Genomic DNA, 14,532 nt, shown 5'->3' with positions numbered 1-14,532 from the left:
CTATAGATCATATCTCATAGAGTCTTGTTTATTGATGTGTTGTGCACCACATCTATAAATAGGAAGCTACAGGATATTTAGGATATTATCTTTCCTTCTTATTCTAGATCATATGATAGATCTATATTATTAGGATAATCCCCCCTAACAGATTGTTATGTTTACAACTACGCCTCCAAAGAAAGCGACAACTTCCTAAAAGGGCAAATAAATAGCAAGAGGGACTAGTCAGACTCAAAGAGTTACTAGAGCTCGTACCCAGTCTATGTCCAAGATTATACTTCAATCAATGAGCTCTGCTACACCACTACCTCCAGAGGAGCTTAGAGCAGCAGCAGTTGCAGATCAGGGGGCAGCTCCATCACCAAATCCTAGGGCCCTAATACCTGAGCCTCCAGCTTCCCAGCCAGAGGCAGAGGGCCATGAGAGATGCAATTCAGTTACTGACCAGATTAATAGCAGGGCAGGCTCACAAGCATGGGCTAGGAGTAGATTATGCAGATAGACATGATAGTTTAAGGGTTTGTGACTTTTTGATTGGTAACCCCTTAGAGTTCTATGGGTCGACGCTTGCGGATGACCCGCAGGAGTTTATCCGATAGGTGCAATATACGTTGAGGATAATTAGGGCTTTTAAGACTGAGTCTATTGATTTGGCTTCATATTGGTTGCATGATGTAGCCGTTAATTGGTATAAATCTTGGGAGTTATCTAGGGGCAAGGATGCTCCTCTAGCGGTATGGGATGAGTTGGTGGAGGCCTTCCTTGGCCACTTTCTACCTCTAGAGATGAGATAAGCCAGAGTTGATAGATTCTTACATTTGAGGTAGAATAGCAGGAGTGTTTGATATTATAGCCTTGAGTTTGTTTCATTGGCGAGATATGTGCCCACTATTATAGCTGATATAGCTGATTGAGTGCATTGTTATGTGATGGGGTTGGATCGTTATTTGATTGATAGTTTTATAGCAATAGCTTCTCAGCTAGGTATGGATATTGCTCGGGTACATGCATATGCACAGGGGGTAGAGGATTGGCATAGAGGGTGTCAGCTCAATAGAGATCATGATAAAGGCCAACATAAGAAAGCTAGATCGACTGGTTATTTGGGTAAGTTTCAAGGCGGGCAGCCTCAACAGTATAGTAGATATCTTTCTCAACCAGCCTGGAGTGCACCCGCATAGTTCACAGGTAGGAGATTCGATAGCACAGGGTATTCAGGAGCCGGTCAAAGCTCTAGGGTTTCAGGTTCACAGATGAACAGGGGTTCGTGCTAGTCAAGGCCACCTTTGCCTTGGTGTTCTCATTGTGGTAGGCCCTATTTTGGGGAATACCATTTTGCTATAGGTGCTTGCTTTACTTGTGGCCGTCAAGCCATATTATGAGGGAGTGTCCATTCGGGGGTAGTCTAGGTGGTCCAGCTCAACCTAATAGGTCAGTTGTTGGTTCATCTTTTTTTATGGCTATGTGCCCTATGGGACAGGGTATTCAAACGCCAGCAGGCCATAGTAGAGGCCATGGTGGAGCTTCCAGTCCCAGTAGTCCTTCGAACCGCATATATGCCCTAGCTAGTAGAGAGGACTAGGAGGCATCACCAAACGTGGTTATATGTATATTATCAATTTTCTCTCAGGACATATATGCATTGATAGATCTAGGCTCCACTTTATCATATATATCTCTCTTTGTTGCTAATAGAATCGGAATAAAACTTGAATTGATGGCATCTTGTATTTACACCCTCATTTGGCGTTACCTTAACCGCAAAGAGGGTGATGTCGGGTATTCCCACAAAGAAGTCTTGCTTTGGATCCTTGGTAGGACTCTTATTTGATAGGCATTAGGGGATTTGAGGTTCCAATTGAGGTAGCTGCACTAGTAGGAGATTCTGTTATAGTCAAGCAAGTATAAAGAGATTGTTTGGTGATTATATATAGTCTTCACACCAAGGTAGATTTAATAGAGTTAGATATGACAGAATTTGATGTTATTATAGGCATGGATTGGTTAGCTTCTTGTTATGCTAATGTTGATTGTAGAGAAAAAGTAATTCGATTTTAGTTCTCAGGAGAGCCAATCATTGAATGGATAGGCAATACAGCATCGCCGAGGGGTAAGTTTATTTCATACCTCAAGGCAAGGAAGATGGTTAGAAAGGATTATATTTATCATCTAATTCATGTGCATGACTTGAAAACAGAAGTACCGACTCTTCAGTCAGTTCCAGTAGCTAATGAATTTCCAGATGTATTCCTAGATGAACTTCCAGGTCTTTCTCTTGAGCGGGAGATAGAGTTCACTATAAATGTGTTGCCAAATACTCAGCCTATACCTATTCCTCCTTGTAGAATGGCACCTGCAGAATTGAAAGAATTAAAGGATAAACTAAGAGACTTGTTAGAAAAGGGCTTTATTAGGCCCAGTACATCACCTTGGGGGCACCGATATTGTTCGTGAGAAAGAAAGATAGGTAGCTGTGAATGTGTATTGATTATAGGCAGATGAATAAGGTGACAATAAAGAATAGATATCCCCTCTCCAGGATTGATGATTTATTCGACTAGTTGCAGGGTGCTAAGTGTTTCTCAAAGATAAACCCGTGGTTAGGCTATCATCATTAAGGATAAAGGAAGTAGATATTTCAAAGACTGCATTCAGGACCTGATACGGGCATTATGAGTTTAGGGTGATGTCTTTTGGACTGACCAATGCTCCAACAGTATTTATGAATCTAATGAACCAAGTGTTTACGTCATTCTTAAACCTGTTTGTAACTGTATTTATTGATGATATTCTGATCTTTTCATGATTAGAAGAGGAGCATGCAGATCATTTGAGGATGGTACTTGGGGTGCTCCAGCACAGAAGTTGTATGCTAAATTCTTTAAATGTGAATTCTAGTTGACTTCAGTAGCATTCTTGGGGCATATTATTGGAGCTGATGGTATTCGAGTAGATACACAGAAAATTGAGGCAGTAAAGACTTGGCCTAGACCTATGACTCCTACTGAGGTATGTAGTTTTCTAGGGCTAGCAGGATATTAAAAGAGATTTATAGAGAAGTTTGCTTCGATTTCAGCTCCTTTAACAAGGCTAACTCAGAAGGAAGTTAAGTTCTAATGGACCAATGCTTGTGAACGAAGCTTTTAGTTGCTGAAAGATAAGTTGACTACGGCCCTAGTTCTAACTCTTCTCGAAGGACCAGATGGCTATATCATTTATTGTGATGCGTCCGGTGTTGGGCTAGGTTGTGTATTGATGCAATATAGTAGAGTCATAGCCTATACCTCTCGGCAGCTTAGAAAGTATGAAAGAAATTATCCAACTTATGATCTGGAGTTATAAGCAGTAATTCATGCTTTAAAAATATGGAGGCATTATTTATATGGCATACATGTTGATATCTACAAGGATCACAAAAGTCTCCAATACATCTTTAAGAAGAAGAAGCTAAAGTTGCGGCAGAGAAGGTGGCTAGAGTTTTTGAAAGATTATGATGTTGACATTCTATACCACCCAGGGAAAGCAAATATTATAGCAGATGCACTCAGCCGTAAATTCATGGGTAGCTTGGCAGATGTACAACTAGAACGGAAAAAGATAGTCCGTGAGATTTGTCAGTTAGCTAACCTTGGAGTCCGTTTGGCTGATTCTGATGATAGTGGAGTTTTTTTCGAGGAGTTGCTGAATCCTCTATCATGGGAGAAGTAAATTGATGCCAATATGAGTACCCTATTCTGGCATAGTATAGGGATGCAACCCTTCAAAAGGAAAAGACCTCATTCAAAATTACACCTGATGAAGTACTAAGATATAAGGGCAAATTATGTGTACCTAAAATTACAGGGCTACGACAATAGGTTATGGGATAGGCACACTATGCCCGTTATTCTGTTCATCTAGGGTCAACAAAGATATATCATGACCTCAGATGTTTATATTGGTGGGATGGAATAAAGAAGGATATAGAAGAGTTCGTAGCCCAATGTCTGAATTGCCAACAAGTTAAGATTGAGTATCAGAAGCCTGGTGGATTATTATAAGAGATGGAGATCCTAACTTGTAAATGGGAAGCAATTAATATGGATTTTATTACAGGCCTACCTCACACTCCATGAAAGTATGATTCTATATGGGTTATTATAGATAGGCTGGCAAAATCAGCCTATTTTCTTTCAGTCAGGACTACTTCTTCAGTCGAGGACTATGCAAAGTTATATATCAAGGAGATAGTAAGACTTCACGGGATCCCCACATCTATTATATTGAACAGAGGAGCTTAGTTTATAGCTAATTTTTGGAGATCATTCCAGGAAGGATTAGGGACATAGGTGAGTCTTAGTATAACATTTCACCCTCAGACTGATGGACAAGCCGAGCATACTATTCAGACGCTAGGATATATGTTGTAGGCCTGTGTTATTGACCTGAGGGGTAGCTGGGATGACCATTTTCCACTTATCGATTTTTTCTATAGTAATAGTTATCATTCTAGCATCCAAATGGCACCGTATGAGGCTTTGTATGGCAGAAAGTGCAGGTCACCTATTGGTTGGTTTGATATTGGTGAGGCTAAGTTAATCGGCCCCGATATGATTCAACAAGCTATTGATAAGGTGAAGCTTATTCAGGAAAGGTTATTAGCAGCTCAGAGTCGACAGAAGTCATACACAGATAATCGGCATCGATACTTAGAGTTTGAAGTTGGGGATTGGGTGTTCTTGAAGGTGTCATCGATGAAGGGTGTAATGAGATTCAGCAAGAAAATGAAAACTTAGCCTGAGGTACATTAGTCCTTATCAGATTATTCGTAGGGTGGGCAAGGTTGCCTATGAGTTGGACCTACCATCTGAATTGGAAACAGTGCACCCAGTCTTTCATGTGTTGATGCTTCACAAATGTATTGGTGATCCTTCTAAAGTATTCCCTGTGGATGATATCCAGGTAACGGAGGAACTGTCTTATGAGGAAAACCCTATAGCTATACTTTTTTTTTTTTTTTGGGAACAGACCCTACACGAGGCTCCCACCTCTCGTGCACAGTCAGGGGTTGAGCATCACCCCCAAGCCTTAACATAAAAATAAAATAGAAAAATACAAGGAGGGGGACATAAAACCTTACCTCCGATCCTATGTTGGTACATAAGTCGGCTAACCAACTAAGGTCGGCTAACTCATCCCCGATACAAAAAGGGCTAACTATAACTAGAAAGCAGTAAACCTATGAGAGGACTCCTCCCAATACAAATCGACTAAGAAAGCATAAATGAGGGAGACTCTCCCCTTCCATGAGAATACAAGAAAGTAACCTACACTAGTCCTATTCAATTATGCTACGACTCAGGCATAGCTACATTGAGAAGAACAAGTATACGAACCTTCTATCTCGCATGAGTTGGGGAAATTCTTTTCATCTTTGCCCTTTTTAGTCATATCGTACCAAGTAGGTCCAAGGATTTATGCAGCAACAACAATAGCAGCTTAAGGGGGGTGAAATGATAGGAAATAAATGGAGCCATAGCAGCCAGCTTTCTTGGGGTTGTAGTTAAGGAAGCTGAGGGACAGAGTATGTGTAACATGCATTTTGTATGTGGTGCAGCCCTGACTTGACCAGCTAGTTGGGTGGTTCCAGTGTTGTCGACTGATCAGGGATGTACCTGCTCATCCACAATTAAACCAAGAAAGATTTCCAAGGGTGAATCCCTGGCTTAAATATATGTTTGAAGGTGTCTTGCACTTTGGAAGGGTCCATTGTTGCTATTTTATATGCCTGCACATCAGCAAGTAAGCAAGCCAAGAGTTCCAGGTGGAGGTTGTATACTCAGCATTGTGTCTGTTGGTGCTCCATCTTCTTGTCTTTTCATCAATGAAAACAGTCAAGGAGTTCCAAAATACTTGGATGAAAGTAGGCTGCTGCAGGTGTTGAAGGTATACAACATGTATGCATGGAGAGTTGGTGATAGTAGGTGAGGCCCTTGCAATTGTGGTTGTTATGTCCCTTTGTCTGTGACTTTGTTTACCTGCACAAACAAGCAAACAAAGAGACAAACAAGTGTGATAGTTGTGGGGGTTGTTGCAAACCTGTAGGCATCTTCTTGTTGTCTCCAAGGAAGGATTGAGCAGCTCTTTTGAGGGTATCTTATGTGCCTGCACATAACAATTAAAGGAGCAAGGAGGTTCAAGAGTTTTGGGAAGCATTGGATCTGCTGCAGGTGTTGCAGGGATGGAATATGTATGGGTGTAGGGATGCTGTGTTGGTGAGGTCCTATCTTGGAAGGCTGTTGTCTCTCTGTTGATGCTTTTCCTCTGCCAAGGTTTCCCATCAGTTGTTGTACCTCCAAGACTTCTGCACAGCTAAAACTGTGCTGTAGTTCTGAATGTCCATTGTGGGCATGTAGTTTCTCCTTGTATGCTGCATATTGTTGGAGTTGTTGTGTGTTGTGGATTGTGAACATGTTTCCAAGTGTTCCATGTTTTAGTGTATCTCCAGCTATCTGCAAATGCATAGAACCAAGCCTGCAAGACCAAAAACAAACATGCACAAACCTTAAATCGGCTAACTTTTTCAAGGTCGCTCGACTAACGTCTTTGATTGTTCGTTGGAGTTGAAACTTCTTGGGCTTTGCAATTACTGTATTTTCTGTTGTCCTGCAACTTTTGGAGGCCTTTTCCACAAGTTGGAAGTTCCAAATTAAGACTTGCTCCATTATGAGACTTAAGTCGGCCAAATTTTTCAAGGTCGCTCGACTAACGTCTCTATTTATCCATTTGAGTTGAAACTTCTTGGGCTCTACAGGAGGTGTATTTGCTGTAATCTTGCCCAATTTGGAGTTCTTTTGGTGTTGCATGATGTATTTGTTAAGTGTTGGTGGTTTCCTCTGACTTCTGTTGTTGATGTTAGGTTACTGCTGATGATGATTAGTGGCCTTCACTTCTACTGATGTAATGGAGCTTTTGCAATTGATATTGATGTTGTTGAGTTGATGCAGGTCTATGGTGGGTTGTTGGTCCTTAAACATTGTTCCTGCAAAATTAAAACCAACAAGAAGGTAACTCCTAGAGTTGAATGAGCCTCCACCTACTGTTGATGTACTGTAGTTGCTCCATGTGCTATTGCTCAGCTGCTGCAACACCACTACATGGCTCAAAGTTGCATGATACCTGGACAATGAGACACCTAATAGAAAACAGAATTGGAACTTAAGCTTCCTTTTTGATGGCTGTTGAGTGTGGATCCATGTGTGTGATGTTGTGTTGCTGGTCTTTGTTGTTGTTGCTATATGCTCTTGAGTGTTGTGATAGGTGGAAGTTCTTGGAGGGTGCAGATGTGTAGAGGGCACTCCTACTCTATCTTTTACTTCTAGCATTGTGATATTATTTCTACTGAAGCAATAAACAAGGGAGACTCTCCCCTTACAATAGGAAATAACTAGGTGGAATATGGAGAAGTAAAACAAAATACAGGTAAATAGTCTATTACACATTGGGAATGAGATCAGTCAAGAGGATAGTTTGATTCTTTTTAGAGTTTTCCTTCTGAAACTTGCCATTCCTAGCTTGTCCATCTTGATGTAACCTTTTGTTTCCTGTGGTAGCTGCTGGAGGTTGTAGAAGTGTTGTGAATCATTGAACATGTGGCTGCATTTTGATAAGGTATCTGCAAGATGGTTTGCTTCTCTGAATATATGTTTGCACTGAAAAAATTCCAATTGTTGGACCTGGGATTGTAACTTTGTAACATATCTGTGAATGCTCCAAGGTGGCTTAAGGTCTTGTTTCAGCCACTTAGTCAATAATTCAGAGTCAACTTCCAATATCACTCTATTATGTCCATGTTGAAGACACCAAGTGAGGCCAATAGTTGCTGCCTGCACCTCTGCTTGGTTATTAGTACCCATTCCCAATGGAGTTGCAAAGGCATATATTAAGTTACCATTGTGGTCTCTTAATATTCCCCCTGCTCCAATTTTCCCAGGGTTGTCTAATGCACTCCCATCAGTATTTAATTTCACAATGGAAGATGGAGGTCTGATCCACATAACTTTGGTCACTCTCATGTCTTGTTGACACTGTTCTAGCATAGGAACCAGTTCCTTCCAGCTCTGTGGCCACTTAATGTAGGGGAAAGCATTGTGTATCAGCATGTAAAGGTCCTTGACTATGGAGAATTTAACTCTAGTAGTACTAGATTTCTTTCCTCCATACTTACTTGCACATCTATTTTTCCATAAATGCCAACATACAAAGATAGGAGTGGCCTGCAACATGAGCTTCTGAGCCTCATTACTGGACTTGGCAGTCCACCACTTCATCAGTATGCTTCTCAGTGAGCAGGTCCCTTGTATTATCCCCCATGAGCTAGAGAATTGTTGCCAAATATGCTTGGCAAAATTTCCAGAAGCAAATATGTGATCTACATTGTCCAATCCTGGTCTGTAACAACAAGAACATGCTGCTGGTACTGCTCCAAACTGGACAAGTTTATCATTAGTGGGGAGTTTCTGTCTCACAGCTCTCCATAGTAAGAAAGATACTTTGAAGGGAATGTTAGCGTACCAAGTGCATCTATCAATCAGGGTCTTGGCTCTTTTCTTCCTAACTATTTCCCAAGCTGATTTAGAAGTGAAGTTACCATGTGAAGTCAACTTCCAGCAAGCTTGATCAGCTGTGTTAGAATGATGGTCTACCTCAGTACTTAGTATCTGCTGCACCAGTTAAGGAGGGGCATATTTTCTGATTTTCTGCACATTCCACTCTCCATTCTCCATGTAATCAGATACTCTACTATTGTTGAGTCTAGGTAGATGGTTGTTATGATAAGCTAGGGGTCCAATACCCAGCCAATCATCCCATCAGAAGCTGCATGTACCAGAGTTGATGTGCCAGTGTATATGCGGCTCAATATCACTTTTATTAGCCATCATGTGCTTCCACATAATAGACTGACCTTTGTTCCATTTTTTTATAACAGGATTAGCTCTTTGGCAGTACTTAGCCTTCACAAACTCTCCCCATAGTGTCTTCTTGGATCTGAAAGTCCACCATTTTTTGTATTGTAAGGCTAAGCACACATCTTGTATATTTTTCATGCCAATACCCCCTTCCTCCACAGGATAGCTGAGAGTCTCCCATGATGCCCAATGATATTTCTTCTTCTCTTTGTCCCACCCCCAGAAAAAGTTAGCTATGAGGCTTTTAATCTGATTGATAGTTGTAGCAGTAGGTCTGATCGCAGACAACAAGTGGATTGGTAAAGATTGCAGCACTGATTTCACCAAAGTTGCTCTGCCTCCAAAGCTCAGTATTTTATTCTGCCAGCCTCTAATTTTGCTTATAACTTTGGACACCATACCTGTATAGTATATGATTCTCTGTCGTCCAATGTAAAGTGGACAGCCCAGGTAAGTAATGGGACCATGTGTGCACTTGAAGCCTGTGATCCTGCCTATCCTATCAATAATATCAGGATTGGTATTAAGAGGAAGCATGAACTGGCTCTTGTCCTTGTTGATTAGCTGGCCTGAAGTTGTTTCATAAACCTTCAAAGTATTGGTAATAAGAGTCATGGAAAAGTTGTTTGTAGCAGTGAAGATGATCACATCATCTGCAAAGCTCAAGTGGTTCACTTGTGGACCCTTTCTTTCTATATGGAATCCAGTATATAGGTAGTGTTGGTTAAGATTATTCAGCATCCTGGATAACACTTCTGCTCCTATAATGAATAAGGCAGGTGATAAGGGATCTCCTTGCTTGAGACCTCTTGTTGAATGAAAAAAACCATGTCTTACCCCATTGATGATGACTGAATACCAGTTGTTAGACATGATCCTCCATACCATATCAATAAAGACTTCTCCAAATCCCATCCTTCTCATGACCATATAAGTGAAGGACCAAGAGACCCTGTCATATGCCTTAGCCATATCCAGCTTAATCACTACATTGTCCCCAACTGTGGGCCTCTTAATGTTGTGAATAATCTCCTGAGCCAGCATTATATTTTCTGAGATGCTCCTACCTTTAACAAATCCTGACTGATTGTCAGAAATGAGCTGAGGTAGAATGGGAGCAAGTCTGAGACAAAGGAGCTTGGATATGATCTTGCTAGTGAAGTTGCTGAGGGAGATGGGCCTGTACTCTGACAGTTTGTTGGGGTGTTCAGTTTTAGGAAGTAGAACCAAACAAGCATGTGATATGTACCTGGGAATACAGTGACCATTGAAGAAGTGCTACACCAGCTTCAGCAGATCATCACAAATGATATCCCAGCATGAGTGAAAGAACTTACCACTCATGCCATCTGGCCCTGCAGCAGAAGTAGGACTCATAGAAAATACTACCTCTTTTCGCTCCTCCTTTGTAGGTATGGAATGTAATAATTCATTCTGCTGATCAGTAACTATCCTTGGGATGCATTTAATCACATCTTCATTGATTTGTTTCTCCTCAGCTGTAAAAAGTTTCTCAAAGTGTGCACAGGCTGCACTTGCAATATTGTCATCACCCTGGATAGAGTTTCCTTGTTCATCACTGAATTGATGGATGAACAACCTTCTTCTTCTCCCTCTGATGATGGCATGGAAGTAATTGGTATTGGCATCTCCATCTTTGAACCAATGCAATTGAGTTTTTTGTTTCAAGATGGACTGCTCTATCTTCAAATATCTAATATACTGGGCATTTATCTGATTCAACTTGGCTCTATTATCTTCAGAATTGTCATTGATGATATTCTCTTCAGCTTGTATAACCTGTTCCTCAAATTGTTTAACTGAAGCAAATATATCACCATATTGCTTTCTAGACCAGTGGCTAAGGGTATTAGAAACTCTTTTCAGTTTTTGATGGAAAGTCCTCATTGGATTTCCATCCACAGGTCTTTCCTAGCAAGATCTTACAGTATCAATGAAGTTTTCATTTTCAGCCCAACAGTGTAAGAACTTGAAATATTTGATAGTAGGACTTTGTCTTTCAGTACATTCCAAAAGGAGAGGACAATGATCAGAACCTGTGGAGGCCAGGTGATTAAGAGTGCTCACAGGCATGGCCTCCAACCAAGCATCATTGACCATGGCCCTGTCAAGTCTCTTCCATATTTTGGCATCTGCATCTCTCTTGTTGCACCATGTGAATTGTTGTCCATGAAAACCAAGATCAGTGAGTCCACAGGCTTCTATGACACTAATGAACTCAAAGCTCTTATTCATGTTGTAAGGTTGGCCCCCCATCTTCTCTTCAACATGAGTAATTACATTGAAATCTCCAATGGTGCACCAAGGTTCTTCTCTATCAGAGAATTGCAGCATCTTGTCCCATAGATCTCTTCTCATGTAGTCTTTGCATTTGGCATATACAAAGGTTGTGAGATATTGTTTAGGCCAAGCTGCATGACTGATCTTACAGGTAAGCTGCTGTTCATCCTGATCCACAAGATTGTACACACATTCTTTATTCCAAAATAACCATATTTTACTGTTGGTGTTGGACATGGCATTATCCATACCTAGCTGAATTCTGTAGAAGTGGAGTTGTGATATGTTGGAGAAAGGTTCCAGTATTGCAATCATAGAGAGCTTGTGGTAGTCTTTCAACCTTTGTAGTCTGTCTAAGGCACCTTGAGTATCAATACTCCTTGCATTCCAGCAAAGTGTACTAATCATCATAATTTGTGGGATTTATACCTTATGTTGATGTTGCTTTTGAAAGCAATATTATTTGAACTGCTGATAAAACTTTGTTTGCTCTTCTTCCTTTCCTGCTTACTTTTGGATGGTGGCTCATTCTTCTCCTTTTCTTGCTGATTTTCCTTCTATAGTAAGGCTGTCATAGTGGATCTGAATGCCTCCTGTTGGTTTTCCTATTGTTCATCCTCCCACTGGTTAGGATCTTCCTCATCTTCAGAATGAGTGACCCTATATTCATCAGACAAGTCTTCTGAACTGTCTTCTTTACTAAGCACCTGCCTCTCATTGGATAAATCATGAATTTGGAGAGGTGTGGCCTGAATTTCATTGGATGTATCTTCTGTTTGCAGAGGGGTCACATGAATACCTGATTGTTCTGGAACCAGAGCATAGTTCCCACTTGGTTGCCCTGCTTACATCTCCTTGATAAGCTTCTTTTTAATAGCATCCCTTTTCTTCTTGCTAAGAGATAAGGTGGATTTGTTATTGAGGATCTGTGCATCTGTACTGTGATTTGTCATACTGATATTAGGAGTTTGGTCCTCTCCCATATTTTGTTCAGTAACCAGTACCTCAGTTTGTTGCCTCTGACCCTTGTTGACCTGAATATTAGTCATATTACCCTGAACTGTATCATTGAGATTGTTGCTTCTGAGCTCATCTTCTTCTTGGGAATCAAATTATTGTTCTTGTATTCTTAAATTGCTAGCATTCTGAGGAGTGGTTGCAGGGGATCTATAGACTTTTCTATGGTCAACCAATAGAGATTCCCTCCCCCTGGTAGCCCCTTCCTGCAGATTAGTAGTTCTCTCCTGTATTCCCTCTTCCTCAACCCCACAGACTTCTTCAGCCAGCTCAATAAAATTGTTTAATACATTTAAATTATTAGAGGAGCCATGGGGTTGTGGGAGCATCAAGTCAATACCTGGGACTTTGTCTACAGATTTACTTGTTCCATTTTCCTGTATTACCTGCTGCATGGGGTTATGGGGATTGGGATCCAATGTAATGTGGGGAGAGGGGGGTTGCCTCTGGACTCTAGAGTCAACATTACAAGTTGGGATATTACTAGTATTAGATTTAGAATTTAGAAACATACCTGCTTGCTGCTGATTTTTCCTTTGATGGTTGCTGTTAGTGTTATGTTGGAGAGGTACAGAACTTTCTCCAAGTAACATGAAGCCTTGTGTTTTATGCTGTTGTGTATGTTGTTGGTGGTGTTTTCCATGGTTCTGCTGGACATGGTTAGTGGGCTGATCTTGTGGGACAAGATCAGCATAATTGTTAGAAGTAACATTAGAAGTAAGAATCTTACCTGGGCCATTATTGTTCTGATGTACTGGAACATATTTGCCTTTAGCTTGAGCTCCTGTGGTTCTGATACCTTGGTTGTGCTGAATATCTTTCTTGCCTCTTCTCCTTTGAGTTTGCCATTCTGCATGCTCTTGATTTCTTTTTTCAGCTTCAGCCCTGTTAGTGTTTTGTTGTTCCTTAATGTGTTGGTCTTCCTGGTGCTGTGTTTGCTTGTGCTGATCAGTAGCATGGTGCAGGGCATTTCTCTTATCAGTGATGGTTTTGTCTGTGTTTCTGGTCTCCTCTTCTTGCTCATTCTTTTTCTTATTGTCATCATCTCTTCTTTTAACAGTACAAGCATGTATGGTGTGACCTTGATGTTTGCAGTAAGTACAGTAGTCTGGCACTCCCTCATATTGAATAGATTGCCACCTGCCATCTCCATTTTCATCTTCATCAAAGCCCATCCAAATGTGTTGGGGTCTTTGTTTGGTTAGATCAATTTGGATTTTGACTTTGGCTACACTACCCCTTGTTTTCTTGTAAGTGGCCAAGTCCAAGAATAAGACCTTTCCAATTGGAGATAGTAAAGGGGTTACTACTTTAAGTCTATAGCAGTGCCAAGGTAGTTCTAGTAATATAGCCCATATGGGAACTAGAGGGGTTTCTTCTTCTGGCTTGAAAGTGGGAGTCCATAGTTGGAGTCTCATAAGCTGCCCATTTATATACATTTTTCCTTTGGACCATACAGTAGAGTGATCATACTCATTGTCCAAGTCTATGTAAAGGTGTCTAGCATTAAAGTGAGTAAGTTTCACTCCTCCTTTAAGTTCAGTTTGAAGGATGAATTCCTTTCTGATGATTTCCATTTTTGGCATGGTGTTGGTAAATTTACCTACTAGAGTATATTTACAGTCAGAGGCTAGATTCACCATGAAATCTTCTTTTGTAAATACCACAGCAGGATATCCTTGTTTTATTGTGATTTTAGGAGGGGTAATATCAATATCATCAGCTTTCATAGCCTCTTGAGCTCTCAACTTGGTAGCTAAAGTGTGAGGGATGACAGGGTTAGGAGGGGTGGGTAAATTAGTACTAGGAGGCTTATTTTGAGTGATAGTCTGGTTAGGATTGGTGTGGCTAGGCTTGTTTCTAATGTTAGCAGCAGCTGTATTATTGGAGTTATGCCTTTCAAAGTTGTTTGACACTCTCATGGGGTTGTTATTAGGGATATAAGGTCTTTGGACATTTTACTGGTTCACATTGGGATCCTTAGACACTTGTGCAGAATGTTTGTTTGTATACACATGTCCATTGGATGTGTTCCCCTGCTCATTGTGCTTATCTACAAGATCATCAGGATCAACAAGATGAACTGGAACCTGCATAAGGTTAGTAGCAGCAGTACCATGGTGCTCATTTGCAGTAGGATGCAACTGCGCTCCCATGGCTTTCAACATATTGCCTTCACAATTCATAGTATTACCATCTATCCTTTGCACAAAATTATCAACAACAGTGGCAGTACCACTTTGTAGATTCTTGGACACAACCA

At 40.8% G+C, this 14,532-nt stretch overlaps 1 protein-coding gene across 1 annotated transcript; it reads right to left on the bottom strand.

Moving 5' to 3' along the window:
• Positions 1-11,857: 11,857 nt before the first annotated feature.
• LOC129883431 (uncharacterized) lies at positions 11,858-14,191 on the bottom strand. The gene is made up of 5 exons (XM_055958105.1): positions 13,934-14,191; positions 13,209-13,546; positions 12,784-13,103; positions 12,208-12,351; positions 11,858-12,093 (listed from the first exon to the last, which is right to left on the bottom strand). Exons 1-5 carry the CDS (start codon positions 14,189-14,191, stop codon positions 11,858-11,860), a joined length of 1,296 nt encoding a protein of 431 aa, XP_055814080.1.
• Positions 14,192-14,532: the final 341 nt, after the last annotated feature.

The sequence above is a fragment of the Solanum dulcamara genome, chromosome 3, assembly GCF_947179165.1.
Source record: "Solanum dulcamara chromosome 3, daSolDulc1.2, whole genome shotgun sequence".
Classification (NCBI taxonomy): domain Eukaryota; kingdom Viridiplantae; phylum Streptophyta; class Magnoliopsida; order Solanales; family Solanaceae; genus Solanum; species Solanum dulcamara.
This window is presented reverse-complemented; position numbering and strand designations above follow the sequence as displayed.